At 37.6% G+C, this 16,902-nt stretch overlaps 1 protein-coding gene across 1 annotated transcript in view; it reads right to left on the bottom strand.

Annotated features, from left to right (window-relative positions):
* The window catches only part of MCC (MCC regulator of WNT signaling pathway), a 183,603-nt gene that overhangs the window by 63,378 nt on the left and 103,323 nt on the right, over positions 1-16,902 (bottom strand). The window contains 1 exon segment of the mRNA XM_058043810.1: positions 4,980-5,093. Within this exon segment, the coding sequence (XP_057899793.1) occupies positions 4,980-5,093 (114 nt within the window).

Raw genomic sequence — 16,902 nt, 5'->3', positions numbered from 1 at the left:
GATTCATTTGCATGTCAGTCACACAATACAAGGTAAATATAAATACCTATACCCTTAATAATAAATACCTTATACCCTTTTCCTCATCTTTATTCCAGCCTCATACTTATGAGCTCCAGTCTCAAAACCCTTAAGAGGTCTAATTCTCTGAGAAAGCAAACACAGGGATAACCAACTGAAAGATTGCAAAAGATGAACAATTAATTGTTGGAGTCAGGAGAGAAGTTTCCAGCACGGTCCTCAATATAAGTTGAGAACTCTTGGTTGATATTTGATACAGATTAAAAACGTTATTTCATTTACAATAAAAATTAACAATGGTCTGATCTCTTGATGCTAGGAAACAACAACAGTAAGAAGTGTATGAGGGAGAAGGATGACAAGAGAAAACATTTTAATTCAAACTTATTGTCTGAAGTGATTCTATTTCCTATTAATGTTCATGAATTCTTAGTGAAAGAAACACCAGCAATGTGCTTAATTCTGTTAATCTTTATATTAAATTTGCAGTGTTCAATCAGAGGTCAAAAAAAAAAGGAACTACTAGCAGCAGTGCTCATTACGAGATGCCCCAGTGCCCCAGGCCCTGCAGAGACAAACACTGGCTGTGGTGCTGTTCACCAAGAATACAAGTCATCACCTGAACAAGCCACAGTGATAAACCTGTCTAACAGGATTACAGAAGCTAAAAATCTTAGCTCAACTAATACAGTGTTTTAATTTGAGAGGAGTGGCAGATTTAAAAGTAGCATTCCATTAATCTAAATTTAAGTATAAAAACAAGTCTGTAGTGCTAAATCCTCAACCACAAAAGCATGCATGGTCAGAATTAATTGTTCTGTGATATGTTCTGTGTATACTTAATGTGGAAGATGAATACAAACACACAGAATTAATCCATGTCTGATAAGGACATCACACAACAAAACAAGTAATTTCAATGTTCATTTGAACACCATGCATTCCTATTTCAAGTTTCTCTGTTAAATGAGAAAATGAAGCCTTCCTGTGAAGTTCACATGTTCTTACATGTCTACAGAGAATGTTGCTTCTGTTCTTATATGTCTACAGAGTGTTGGTTTTATTCTTATACTGAAATTCTGCTGTTCCTCCCTATATTCTGAATAATCAAGAGAATGGCAAAGAACAATTACTGCAGTAATGAGACTTACTGCTGTGACACAGGATCCAGAACAATACAGCACATTCTGTGTCTAGACCTATTATAAAATAACAATGACTAAGCACAAGAATGAGAGAGCAGGACAACCTTGTGAAAGGAGATGAAATTATAGGAAAAATATAGTAAGTGAATTAACTATTCTTGTTGTACTTGCTGAAACATTCAGCATGTTATTAAATCCCATGCTCAATCACAGAACTGCAGAACTCAATGTCACAGGATATTGGAAATGCCAAGAATGTAGACAGATTAGAAAGAAGATTATATAAATCCATGGAGGATAGGACTACAGAGGACTATAAAATGTGATATGGCCTCCTGCTCACAGATGTTGGCAGAAAGGCGGGGGATATGAAAGAGAAAAATTCTCTATGTCATTTCTTACGATGTCCCTTCAGACTCCTACCGTTTATCACTATCAAAGCCAGGATACTGTGCCACACAGAGCCAGTAGCAAGTACAACAATTCTCATAATCACAGAAAGATTTTTGGAAGAAGACATTAGTTGTGGTTGACCAGAGTTCCACAGCAAATTTCATTCAAGAGATCACTTTATTGACGAATTGTACTCTGATAAAAACAGAGACAAAGAGATCTGCTATGTTACTGAAATAATAGAAGCATGTAGAGAAAAGCTATATCTGGTCTCCATAGGCTGCAGATTTGGAAGGGAGTATGCTACAACAACCACTAATCAATTACATCACTTCACAAAACCTTAAGCCCATGCTGTCCAACTAGCTTTCTTCACCATTTGTCATCTATTACTTGAGCTGTGGTTCCCCAAATCACCTCTACTCTGCAAATCACTAACCCTTTCTTCCAAATGCCTCACATGCTTCATGAAATGATGGGAAAGGTATTACCAAAAATGTGTTTTAAGAGCTATTTGTTCCAGAGAGCATTTACCATGCCACCTAAAATGAAACATGTGCTGCCTTGGTAAGTACAGTCAGATGCAGAATAGATTTAATACTGACCCACTAGCATCTGAGTATGGTTATGCAGAACCTCAAACACCTCCTATTTAATTTATGCCTTCTGAACCTCTGATTCACATTAGACAGAGGCTGTAGAGGAAAGAATAATGAATTAATCTCTGTGGAGTGGGAAGCAAAGTTTAAAAAAATATTTTTTTAAGTGGCACAAGTACTTGGTATGCAGTTAGAAAAAGAAGGCAAGGTGCAGTGGATTCACCAGTGTATGTCTCAGTACTTAAGCACTGCCAACACATTCAATATATGAGTTGTGTTTGTTTAATGATTTGAATTCCTTAATAAAGATTTGTATTTTATTTAACACATACTAAATTCTATCCTCTTGAGGGCTTTAGAAAAAAATGAAGTGCAAAGAGATAAATCATTAAACCTTTATATAAAACTGTTCATTAAAAAGACTTATTTGTTTATCCAAAATCCAGCTATCAGCCTGCTTTTCAGATATTCCAGTTGGGTGCTCTTCACAGGTCAAGAGGCACTATCACTGTGTTTGTGTTTGCATGGCTCAATATCAAGTAAAACCCCCAGCATTACAAACCAAGAACTATGTACACATGCATAATTGGTAACCCATTAAAGAAAACACCAAACAATCTTGAGCTAACAGAGCACATGTTAATTGGTATTAAGGACTGATCCTTAATCCCAATTGCCATCAGTGTGTATTCAGTACTGTATGGGAGCACCTAAAAGGCACTCTTCACTGGCTGAGAGGTAGTATCTCTACTTTTAAATAAAGACCCAGAAATAAAAATAAAATACTAACAAAAACCTGTGGTTAGCACCAGACCCTCCAGAGTTATAAATAACAACAATAAAGTCAGTGCAATCATGCAGAATGATGTGGACCATTTCGATACAGTGAATCCATCTGAGAGTTTAATGATCGTCAAATGCAGCCTCATATCAAACTGTAAGCCAGAAAGAGGACTATCCCAAGAATGCCACAGAAATTACAAAAGGCTCTCAGGATTATAGCTGATAAACCATGTTAACTCCCAGCGTGGCTCTGGATCACATATTGAGGAGAACAAAAACATGAAAGTAATTTTATTTCTGGATGTTACATTGATGGTCTGCAATAACAGTATCACTTACAAGCCCATAAATCTTAAAAGCAGCTGAAAAAAACATTAGGGAATGCAGACAAAGGCCAAAATAAGGGAGGACTGAGAAAGAGCCTGAAAATCGAGACTGCTTAAACACTTCTATATTTGGCTTGAATTTAAGTAACAGAGATGAAAGGTCTCATCAAAATGAAATAAATACCAGAAAACTTCAAATCTGTAAAGTCACAGAAAGGCTAAGGATTACAGGGACCTAAGAATTACAGAAATTTACTCACTCAGTCCCTTATGCAACCCAAGACAAGGTCCAGGTGCCTTGAGTACTTCCAAGGCTGGAGATTCTACAACATCTCTGAACAACAAATAAGGTGGCACAGGACAAAATGTTTTGTTTGTCTCTATCGAAATATTTTGAATTAGTTTTGAAATGTTAACTATTTATGAAAGGTATTTGGTACAATGGTAGTATCTGAAAACAAAGATTTTTTTTTGCCAAAGAAAGAAATATTAAAAATAGTCCAATTTTCCTTGCTTGCATTTGCCACCATGTAAGAGCTATGAAAGCATCAGAGTTCCAATCTTATTCTTATTAAACCCCTTGGCTTTCCACTGGCTGTATTTTCCACAATTCCAACTGGAATACTGGAAGCTAGACTGATGTTGTAAACAAAAATCTGCCAATTTTTTTTATGAAAAAAAAGGGTTGCAAAGCCAGTCATTGCTGCTACCGTTTACCTGTTTGTTATTATAATCACCAGTCGTTGTAGTTAATGGCTCCTTTTGTATCAGTGAAGGCCCTGGCTAGGGCTAAGTTAATGGCTCTTCTCCCCAGACAGTGAGGGGAGGGGACCAGACGTGGGAGGGGGGCATCAGAAGATGCAAAATAACTTCGAGACCAGCATGCCATGGGAAGTGTCAAACTTACTGAAAAGACCCCAAAAACAACGAGCCAATACAGAATTAAGAAATTAGAGTGATGTCTAGATGTGAGGAACAGAGTCCTGAGCCTGCAGAGATGATGAAAACCTTTGCTGCCCCTCACCCTGCACGGAGACATCATCTGAAACCAAGACCACGAGCCGGGAGTCAGTAGAAAGTCGGGATCGGGGTTAGGCCCAAGGCACCCACGAGGACAGGACCCCCAGCTCTGCCCGTAGCGGACAAAGCTGTGCGCTCCTCCTCCTCCCAGTCACGCGGGGAGACACGATGGGGACTGCAGACCCGCAGACCCGTTGAGCTTCCCAATCTTGAGCTGACCACTTTTAATAAAGGCATTAAAAGGAGAAAAAAATAGTCTCCTGCCCTGTTTACATCAATTGAGATCCCAAGTGACTTCTCCCATAACATTAAAGCGCTGAAAATTGGCAGTAACTTTTGATCAGTGTTAATTTGTGCTGTGTTTAAACGTGACCCGGGAGCGCAAGGCTCTGCAACCTGTTACCTAACCCACTGAGAGCAACCTGTAATTCTTATATTCTACAATAATTCTACAATAATTCAAAGCACTTGTTGCTTATATTGACTTCAAAACAAAATGCATCTAATTAATTTTTATGGGTTTTTTAAGAAGAATGTCTTCAACATATAAAAGGTATAACCCATGGCAACTATGTGTCTTGCAGTCTTAAAATTCTTTTGACTTGTGACATTGTTTGGCATTTTATCCTCTCTCAGGAACAAGGACTGCACAAAACCAAGGATCTTCAGAATCTTGAACTACTATTGCTCACCTGTGCTTTTGCCAATTTCTTTTCCAATAGGTCACGCTCCTTTTCCGTTTGTTGTAGACGCTTATTAAGCTCCACAATGTCTCCCTTTAATGAAGCCAGGGCTGCTAAATGAAGCTGGAAGACAGAAAGGAAAGAAACAAATGAATCAATTCACAAGCCACTTAGCACTAGAGAAGAGACAATATTATATGGCAGCTATAGTAATGCTAGTTTTCTGTAGTAGTTAATAGGAACTTCAGTAGAACAAAGTCTAAAAAAATTCCACATACAACTAACAATTTAACTAATAGTTTTTTAAACACGCAATTTTTCTTTCCAGGCAGAACACACATTCCTTCACCATATCCTTTATAAGGGTAAATACAATGAGGAATAATTCATCTAGGAATGCATAGATTAGCTTTAATGCTACTGCATTAAGACATAGCCGGAGTCTTGCGCTATAAAACCTTACATTAAATGCTGACTAAGATTTGCATTATAGAATGAGGTGTACCACGTTTTGATGCCTTCAGACATACAGAGGTTATCATTCTGGTGAAAGTGGATAGCTCCATGCAAAGGATTTGCTTTTATTTTGCAACTAACGCTTACATCACTGTGAGCTACTCTTCTGCAGTTGTTGCTCTCCTCAGTCCCACGCCAGCGAGTTTCAGTGATTCTTATCTACTAACCCACATATGAAGAACCCAAACTAATTTTCTTTCTGCAGCAGATCCTTTTGATGAAAGATACTTTCTACACTTAGCTGATAGCATTTGGAAATATATATCAGGCTAGGATAACTCACAACATTGAAATTAGGTTAGCTACACAACTTAAAAACCAAGAACAGTTCTTAAAAGAATTTTAATTGTTCCCACTCTTTTCTTGTCCTTAAATACCCCATTCATATTTTCACCAAATTCATCAGCCAGAATTCAACACTAAGTATTGACAACTACAACTGGAAAGTCCAGGAGGAGAACTAGCCACTGGCCCTCAAGTCTTTCTTTGTAGTCGTAAAGAAACAGCCTCAAGTTATGCTGGGTATGAAAACAGAAGTGACCTTTCACACCAGACCAAGCAACACAGCAAACACTGCTCTGCTGCCAAGATTCAGGCTGAAATACAAACTGCTTCTAATCCTCCACCCACTTTCAGTCCCTCAATCTGATATTCTATTGGGCGGGTCACCTAAAAGTAATTTTTCTTGTTTCATTTACAATTAATCACTTAGTGAGTCCTATTTTGATATAAATTCTGCCTTTATAATACTGGAAGCTAGCAAAACCATAGCTGTTTTCCCATGCTGATGTGTGAAAGCAGCTGCCTGACAGCAGAGACCAGAACCAAATGGCTCTTCACATACAGTATTCCCATTGTTAATGAAAAAAACTCTGACTTCAAGACAAGAAAGATAATTTTAATAAGGAATTTGAATGTGAATTCTGCCTTTTTAGATGCTGTGTAACTAGTAATTCCCTGGGTATCCTCACTTGTCAGTTCAGTCAACAGGACTTTCATTACATCAGCTACAAAAATACCTTACATACATGCAGTTATTTGTTTCAGTACAACTACATATATGCACAATTTTATGTTGCAGAATATTTAAGATTCTCAAGGCAGCCTCATTTTTCATGTAAAAACAGTAGCTCAGGCTTGCTATGGGCATATCCTACACAGGTTCTATAAAGTACGTACACTGAAAACTCTGAATAAACCCAGAAACATCCTTAATACCTTGACGTATTTTTGGCCTTCAGCAGAAGGAAACTATGCATTGATTTCACAGTGCAGAGAAAAAAGAACCAGACCAATTGTACCAATCTGTTTATTACTTCCTTCAGATTTTCAGGAAATCTGGTGAGTTTTTAAGCCACTGTTTTACCTTATTTCCATAACAGAGTAGAATTGTTGCAATGAAGCTCACAAGTTTGTTCATCAAAATGCACATCCTTCACCACAGCTTTCAAGTAGTACATGAAAAATGGCTACAATTCTCCAAATTGAATAAAACAATGCTACATAGTCAAGTATCATTCCCTTTCATACCCTGTAATTAAATGATCACCAGCTGTTGTTTTAATTAAATACAAGACTAATAATGCCCATACACATGGCCTTGTAATATAAAAGGACACCATTAATTTGAAAATCTCAATGAAAAGCAACTTGTTCTCTGAACAGCGGAACTAATGAGGCAGACTTCCAATGGATGTGTCTTTGTCCTCTTCACCCTCTGCAGTCAGCTCAGCTGTTCTTCATGTCCCCTAGCACACTGCAAGCTGGGTAAGAAACAACATGAATTGTGCCTAGTTTTACAGCAGCCTGGCCTGGCAGCCCCTGCCAAAGATGGGCGAGTTACATCCACCTCTGTGCTCAGTATAGCACCTCTCTTCTCCAAACAATCAAGGGACAGCTTTATTAAGGACAAGGAAAGCTTGCTGTATCTTTTACCATCTTTCATTAATTGGACTGTTTCAGTTTCCAAGTCCTAATAAACTTAAAAAAAAAAGAAAAAAACCCCACAAAACAAACAAACAAAAAACAACAAAAAACCCCAAACCAACAAAGAAACAAACCACAAAAACCCAAAAATAAAAATAAAAACAAACAAAAAAACCCCACCCAAAACCCCAAAACAACAACAACAAAAAAACCCCAAACAACACAGTGAAAGGGCAGACTACATAAAAAGAAGCTATCATAATAGAGGAAGGCTGCTTTCGATACTCTAGTTTGATGTGCAAGTGATGACTCCAGCTACTACTGAATACATAAGATTAACACAGCCATTGTAACTGTGTATTCATGGCAGAGTCAAGCTCTCCTCTGCAATTCCCTAAAAAGGTGTTACGAACCATTGCTGCACTCTCCTTAAGGTGTGAGCGCTCCCACAGATCATGCTTCCCAGTGTGCTTGTTTATCACAAGGCAGGTGGGAACTGGAACACAATCTTTGGATGTTGCTGTAACTCAGAAAAGGAAACATCTGAGCAAAGAGCTACCGTCGATGCAGAAGTGTATATTCTGGGTGGGGGAAAAATAAAGTTAGTGTTTAGAAATCAAGTTTAATAAGCCAAATTATTAAAGTGGGAAAGATTCAATATAAAAATCTCAACCAGTAAGTCAGCCACAATTGTAACTCTGCAGCACTGAACTACTACAGGATTGTGACAAATGAGAGAGAGGGAACTGGGGTGGCCATACAGCATACTGGTTTTTTTTCTCCCCTCAGCAAATAATGACAGATAAGGCAGAGTCACTATGACTAACACTCATACCATGCATTTATAGTTCAAGGTGGGCTGCCTCTTAATGACACAAGATTTTGAATCAGATCAAAAACTCAGTAGTGTATAAAATTAATACAGACAGCACAAAGATTTCTGCCAGTACAAGATACAGATCTGAACCTTTAAGCAACAGACTGTACAGAGACCTACTTCATACAGAGAAAACACTCAATTGACAAAGCCTGTACTGTTAAAAAACTTTATATTGATCCAATACATCTACTCGAATTCCATCAAGAAAAAAACCATTGTTGTGACGCTGGGGCACCCAAACTGTCCAACAGGACAAGCTGGGTCAACATGTGAGAACAAGATAAGAAGGGTCAGACTAGCCAACCAATTTGCTTCTCTACCATCATCCAAGAAAGTAAGAAAATGCATTAGATGCACAGGATAAATTAAAAATTCATTACCTATCTTACCTTAGAAGCTACAATTTCCTTGAGCTTTTGTTACAGTAACAACAGTGGGTTGCTTACTGAAACATATACCACATGCTATGCCCAATATATCCTGTCAGGTTTTAATATATTAAATATACAGTAACAATTATTTATTATTATTATTATTAAGATATTACCAATATAAAGTAACAAACTCCATAATATGCTTTTGTTAAAATGCAAACCAATGTACAGCTAAGTTTTGAAAGGTACTATAATTATAAAAACATAAGAACAAGCTTAGGAAAAGCAACTTCCTAACCTCTGATCAAGCCTCCTTTATAAATGCAGTTTCTTCCTCATTATCCACCTCCTTCTATGAGCATTTCATACAATACTGCAGACATGATATGTGATGCCTGTTTTGCACTGTGCTTTGAAGACTGGTTTTCGTGCTATGAAATGCTTTATGCAGGAATCAGGAACAACATTTGTGGGCAGTCATATTTCTGAAGAATTTTGTGGGAAACAAATACAGAAGTAGATGCGATAATAAGATGAACTGAATGCCAAGGAAGCAGGTGACTACTGTACTGTTGAAGTGCTCTTCACTTCACACTGCTAGAAGTGTTCTGACGCCAAGAAAAAACCAAGAGAAAATCACAAAGGGCAATGAATGAGGGTGCTGAAAAAATTATAAGGTTAGAGCCCTGAAAAAGCACTAAAATTAGTATTACACTCAGCATTTTTCCAAGCCATTGTGAAACATGATCCTCACCACTAAATCTGATCCACATTTTTCATTCCCTCAGCCTGGAACCAGACTAATTAAATCATATTGCTAAAAACAGTTGTACTGACTGCACATGTTTGCTACTTTCAACAGAGAAATTACAAAAAGGACCTATGCATATAATTCTCTGTGAAATTTAAGTACTAATCTTAGCTTTTTCCCCTTGCTTCCTGTATTCCTTAGCTACACCACTGCTGCACACCAGTTTGGGAACTGACGTTCAGAAAGGTAACCTCGGACATAACCAGGGAGCCATAAAATCACACTAAACTATATACCAATACAATGCAGCCAAACACCAAAAGCCCAGTTTATTTGTTCTCTGTGTGTCCTCTGTGGCTGATCAGTAAAGCCCTGCCATGGGAGAAGGACCAGAGAGGGGCCAGGGTATGTGTCCATGAAGCTCAGGAAGAATGTGGCTGGGTGAGACTGAGCACAGCTGTTGCAAAAAAAGCTGACTTGATCTCAACACCAAGAGGATCTGAGGGTTGGTTTTGATTTTGATAAACAACCGAACAGCTGAAAAAATCAGCTGGTGTGTATTTCTACCCAAGCTCATTAAGAGTGTGAATGTCTAGGCGTGTATTAGCCAGGCCAGCGTGGGGTGTTACACACAGCTCAGCCCAAAATAAAAACTATAAAAACATAATCAACTGACAGAATTTCAAAGTGAGTGATGAGTTTGAGCCAGTTTCAATTCACACATTTACTCCTAGCAATGCCAGGGATGCCTAGTGTGGTGGGGGTGATTATGTTAGAGAGAGGCTGGGAACCATACTGGTGCTCTGTGATTGAGCTGTGCACTGCAACTGCTCTCCAGTGCTGTGTTTGACTTGTATCTGTATTGTGTTCTCACTGCGTTTTGTGACATGATGTTAAAACAAAAATCCTGTATACCATCAACTATCTTCAAATAAATAAATCTGATGTTAAACATCACAGCTTCCACATGTGGACTGTCTAGAAGAACCTGGTCAGAAAGTACTAGGCTCTGCCATTCTCTTCTCCTTTTTATTTCCCACTGGCATTTTGCATAGTATAGTGCAAATAATCCACAACATGGACATTTTCCGTGTTTTGCAACTACTTAGTTTCATAACAGGCACCATACATAAAAACATATGATTAAATACTAAGAATTTTGCCTCTTCTCTGAAAATGTTCCAATTCTTTTGTTATCAAATTACACTGGACATTATGCTGGCTTTGAAAACCCAAGCTGCTTTGTAACATGAGAGATGATACATGTAGAGAACAACATGGAAAATACAAGTTAGAACTCCAGCTAACAGTGCAGAAAGGGCAAAACAGCAAATGTCTATCCACTGTATTTTCCAACACCTTTCTTCTTCAAGAGAATGAGGGATTTCAGTCAAAGAATGAAAAAGTTGGTGATAAGTTCATAGTGAAAAATCACATCTGGAGACAGAAAAATAAAACCTTCAGCATTCTCAGGGCTGTGGTTGTGCTGTAGATCGGTAACTTTCATAAATGGCAATACAGAACAGTGTCAGGGCTGGTCCAGGGAAAGCACAGACAAGACTGGCACTTATCTGCTCAGGTGAATGAGAAACTTTCATGCTAATGCATGGTAGATATACTGAAGACATGTGAACAAGGTACAGAGGAAAAAATTTACACAGAACAGTCAGTGTGAAAGATACCACAGCACTGCTTCACACAACCAGGGAAAAAAACCCCAAACAAAAAGAAACAAAAGTCAAGTCAAAGCTTAAAAATCTTTCTAAGAGAGAAGTTAAAAGATATGAAACTCATGTTAGAGACGTTTGTTACAGATAAAACTCCAAGGTGTTGTCAAGTTTACATTTTATCAGGCACACAGATCAGCACTACTTGCAAACAACACTTACTTAAAGTGATTGTTACATGAATGTGTAGCTACTCTTAACGATTTTTTTTCTCTGTCCTACATAGTTTTCATGCCACCTTCTCCTAGCCACGGCCCATAAAAGGTTCATTTTTTATGGTCCACATGATGAAATAAATGTAATCAAACTCAGTTTCTGTAAATTTAGTGACAAAATGGAAGGGAAAAACATAAAAGAATAACCATATCCCAGAAGTAGTGACATGATAAATTGATATTCCCCAGACATTTTCAGCTGTGATCTCTAAAGCACAGCCCTGAAATACCAGTCAACAGCCCTTTAAGTAACTACCCAAGGCAAAGTAAAATTACTAGAAAAAGGGGTACCACCAAATTGCTGGATATGCCTACGAATATGCCCTAAAACTTTATGTCTGAAACAACTGTTACATGCTAATAAAAAAGCCTATATATTTTCAAAGTGATAGACAAAATGGACATTTTGTGACTGTGCTTCTGAGGCAATTATTGTCATATTAAACATTAGACAGTTACTTCATATGCTTGTGCAATACTAAACAAATAATGTGCCAACACTTGCCAGGATGGAGCCATTCAAATTCAAGAAAAACAAAGACCAAATTTTTGTAAGACACCGTTTTAATTTGAAAAATCTGCAGAAGATGTTTTCAATCTGTTTGTATTATTTAAAGTTGCTTGGGGTTTTTTTACTGAAAATTAGCATTTGCAGGCACTTGTGAATATTTCAAACTATTTCTTAAAACAAACCAAAAAACTATTCCAACTAAATCAAAGCAAAAAAATGTTCCATGAAGAAAATACAATAAAGATTGTTTTAGAAGTACACAGAAGAGGTAAACTAATGCTATTCTGGTGAGCAGGATCAGTTTTAAAACGTATTAAAGGAAAAAACAAAGAATGCAATCATGGAAGATTTTCCCTTGAAAAATTAATCTGGCAATTCACACTTGATAAATGGACCATGGTGCTAATTGCACTTCTGAGTATGCCAGAGGCCTAGACTAATGGCTCTACTTCTATTACAACAGATGTTTACAGTATCATTGAAAAGAAAATTTTAGATGACATGAGAAGAAAAGCCAAATACTGAGACCTAAAAATAACAAAAGGAGACTAACACTTGAAACTGGGGACTGCAGAAAACAACTACACATTGGCAAATTCACTCGTTTGGGATTCTTAAGAATCTTCCCTGCGGCACTGCAGGGCAGCCCACATGTGCAACCCGATGGCCTCAGAACAGGCATCCACACTGTGCAGGAAAGGTCAGCCTTGCTTTTACCTTCCAGAGGAACCTGCAGCTATTTCCACTCCCAGTGAGGGAGCAAAACAACAGTAATGCAGAGTATGAAAATGGGCTTGTGGGGAGACTAAGCTTAGAACAAAATACTGTCTTCGTTTTTCAAGATACTATCTGCAATCACAGCTTTCTTTAACTAAAAATAATAATAATAAATTACTACAAAATGATGAGCTAGGAGGGATCATAGCTAGGTCCTTCATCCTGTCTTAAAAACACTGTTCAGTTAACTCATTTAGCATTCTTACTAACCTTACACTTACTCTCAACATAATTTAAGTAAGGCAAATTATCTCTATCACTGCACCAATGTAAAGAGGAACAGACTTATTTTTTCCCTATCTCCTCTTCTGCCCAGCATCTCCAGAGAAAATTAACAGAGAAGAAAAACAGCAAAGTTCATTGCAGGTCCTTTTCCCTTGAAATCTCAGGACGCCAAATTCCTTTCCTCTGTTCCTTTCCAGTTTCTTGAGGTGATGGGCACACTGCTTTCCACTCAGGAACAAAATGAGTGGAAAACTAATCACAGGAATGCACCTCACTCAATCCTTTGCATTTAGCATTATGGTGACCCACAGTCCAGCGCTGGCTGCAACAGAGAGAGTGTAAGCTCATCCACATTGGATTGTTTACCAAGAGTTCTGCCATTTTTTGTAACAACTTAACTTGCTTCTTCAGCCTCAGCATTTACTGACTGACAATAATACAGATCTTTCAAAACAGAGATCACCATTCAAGAACCACTCAAACATTAGACATTACTTGTTATACTAATTTAATCACAATTTACTAAAATATCTCGTATCTCAAATAGTTCTTGAGTTCTTTCCAAAAACTATCTCAAAATAACTTCTGATTTTGAAAGATAGGACTATGGAACAGCAATAAAACTACTTACAAAGATACAAAGGATCTCTGTCTCCAGAATGACCCATGTGATCTGCTGTCACCATAAATTTAGAGAAATAAGATCTGTATTGCCAGGTCCAATCAGCACTTTGTTTCTACCATAAGCAATTAAAAAAAAAAAAAAAAACCCAAACAAAAACCAACTCAACCCAGAAAACAAACAAAAAAACCCACCAAATCCTCTAGGATGTACTTGTCCAATTGTTTGAAACTCACAGAAAGAAAACATCTCTCCAGCTTTCCTTAGTCAGCTTATGCCCTAAAGAGCTTTACATTACAATGTCCATTATGTAACTTCCAAAAGTACAGTTCTAAAATGATTTTTAGAAGCAGCTAATCATCTTTGGAGCTCCCTGATGTAACTGGGAGCAAAATTCTCTGGATGCACTTGTACTTGCTTAACAAAACACATTTAGTACAGTTTTTAATTATTTCACCTTCCCAAGGTCAGCTGCACCTCTGAAACCTTCATATCCCCTTCCCTGCTCCTTTAAACTCCGGCCAGCTGCCACTCCCTCTTCCATCTCCTGATGGCCACTCCTTCCAGGAAGCCCAGCATCCCTAAAGACACCCACCAGTCAAAGCCTATCCAGAGTGAAAAAGTAGAAAAGAAGTTGAGGTCTCCAGCGATCCCCCAGCTTACATTGAAACAGTGGTTTTTAAAAAGCTTTTAGAAAAAAAAAAAAACATAAGGGCTACAGGGTTTTAACTATCAACCACCTTCACACTCCTGGCTGTAAATCTCAGACCAGTATTCCCAGGTCACTGTCTCACTACTACACGTCAATTCTTAGCACAAACAGCTGTTTCCTACACCAGAACTTGCTGTTTTAGGCAGAAGTCAGTTCTTTTGCCCAGTAATCTTCACAAGCCAATCAAAACTGGATGCACAACTTCTCCAAGGACAGTTAATTTCTTCAGACTTACTACAAATCCAAGGCAGAAAAATAACTTATGCTACTATAACTTCAGTTGCTGCAGGAAGTTTCTAGCTCCATGCCATAAACCTTTGTGTGAGTTGTCTTTGAGTATTTCTCTCATAAGAAATACCCAGTACATTCTGGCATTTTCAATCACAAGTCTCGCATTTTTCACTGCCTCCTCTGTCTTATTACCTGGTCAATACACTGGGTAAAAGCTGACTAATTTTAATGAAAGCTTTGCAAATGGATGGCAAACTGCAGGAGCAGTTAGCGTTACTTCCTGCGGAGGTTTTCCACTGCACGGGATGTTATTATTCAATTTATAATTTTAACAAATTGGATACAAAACAATTACTGTTGCAAAATACAGCCCTGATAAGGCTCTGTGATGAATCATCTCTGAGAGTATGTTATAAGGAAGTGAGTATGTCAACAGTTACTACAACACTGTTAGAGGAGCTTGTTTACAACAGAAAACACTGAAAAAAGCATCTGCTTATCTGGATTTCAGTACATCAGTAAGTTTTTTTATATTTATATAAAGATTCTTAATGAAAGTATGCTGCATAAAGAAAAGACTCGAGCACAATTGCTACGCTCTATCCTAACAAACTGCTGCCCCTTTCTAAAAACAGTCCATACCCCTGTTCAAGTAAGTTCTTGCTCTCTATGGCATAACTCTTTTGATATAAATCTCTTTATTTTTATACTGAAAAATACCACTTAAAACCTCTTCTTCTATCTGGAAGAACACAGTTTGCATTACTGAAAACCACTGGAGGGTTTCCCCCCAACCCCTGCAAGATAAAAGCAGTGTCAGAGAAACAAGAAACTGAAAATGCCCTCCACCACCTTTCATCCTCCAGATACCATTTATTTGAATGTTCAGATCTAGTGCTGGTCACCAGAAAACATTATGCAACACTTCTGCATGATGCCTCAAACTCCTTTCTGAGAGCTACTACCTTTGGAAAGAAGCAAACAGCACAAAGATACGCCACTCATCAACCAGAGCTGTTCAAAAAACTCAATAGCATGACTACATTTTCTTTTCCAGTCATACAGCTTACACTTAATGCAACAGAACCTCTGGTGCACAAACTAAGAGGGTGAAAATCAACCTTGATAAATGTTTATTATCAATTGCGCTAATACAGATAAATCTGCACAGCTGGCAGACCTCAACTTGCTTACTGAATTAAGTATTTGTGTACGTAAGTTTTTTAGTATTTCAGTAACACCTGGATATATTACTCCATTCAGGATATGTATTTTTTTTGTCATGCACTGGACTAATAACCCAACATGGTATCTCTGTCTGTAACGTCAGGCACAGCCTCTTGTTCCAAGTGGCATCATACTTTTTTAGCAATTTATTTAACAGGCTTCTCCAAATATAAAAGCAAGTAGCTGTAAAATTTGCAGAGAATCAAGAGTCTGTAGCATGACAAAACCAAGCTAGAGCATTTGAGTCAACTGGTGACAGCAATTTGTTAAGATGGGATCAAAAGTAATTTGGCGGCACAGACAGTAATTATGGACCTGAAGCTACTGTTCATGAGTGCAATGGTTAGAATTTCAGCCCAGTTCAAAACTCTGTCTGCAAAACTCATGGGTGTCTGGAGAACCCTGGTACAAGATTAAATGTTTTTCTCTTAACATCTCTTCCCACAAAGACCTCATTTTCTTTCTTTTTTTACTATATGTTCAGAGACAGAGGCTTGACAGATGAACTTCAGTTTTTCTTCAAGTGACAATGTCTCTATTTTCTTTTCCAACTGGTATAAAAACATTATACTCTTGTTCATCAAGAAGTGTACAACAATTTTCTTAAATGTCAAAAACTTCTGCAAATTAAAAGCTATTTTCTAACCACATTATTTCATATTTGGGTTAAGACTACTCATTTTATATTAATTTTTCTCTGCAATTTTTCTGCAAAAGAATAAGCTGAGGATTCAAATGTCTATCAGACAATTACTCTTCACTTGTATATACACACACTCGAAATTTAATTGCACTTACTGAAATTACAGATGCTTATAATTACCAAACTTGAAAGTTTCAGTCACACAGAAAAACAGCAATTGCTCTAACATTTTGAATTAATTTACATAGTATTCCCAATATTATGCATCTGTCTCTACCAAGCCCAAGGCAGATTCATTCCTTATCTCGGACTCTGAATGCAAAATTCAACCCTGCATTTCACCCATGCAATCCTATTAAATAAACAGGAGTTGCATAGATATTTATGAGTCCAGAGCATGGTTCTATGGAAAGTGCACATCCCCTGAGACTGTCGTTCTCTCCTTGAGTGTAATTTTCTTTGCTTTAAATCATCAAATAATAACGTAAAAAACATTACTAATTCTCTAAGGAAGTCAGGACAGCACAGAAATTTGCTTCTACAACATTTTGATAAAATACATTTTTTATGTTTATATCACACAAATGCATGCCTA

This window comes from Melospiza georgiana, chromosome Z (assembly GCF_028018845.1).
Source record: "Melospiza georgiana isolate bMelGeo1 chromosome Z, bMelGeo1.pri, whole genome shotgun sequence".
NCBI classification, from domain to species: domain Eukaryota; kingdom Metazoa; phylum Chordata; class Aves; order Passeriformes; family Passerellidae; genus Melospiza; species Melospiza georgiana.
The sequence above is the reverse complement of the archived record's forward strand: the minus strand, read 5'-3'. Positions and strand labels throughout refer to the sequence as shown.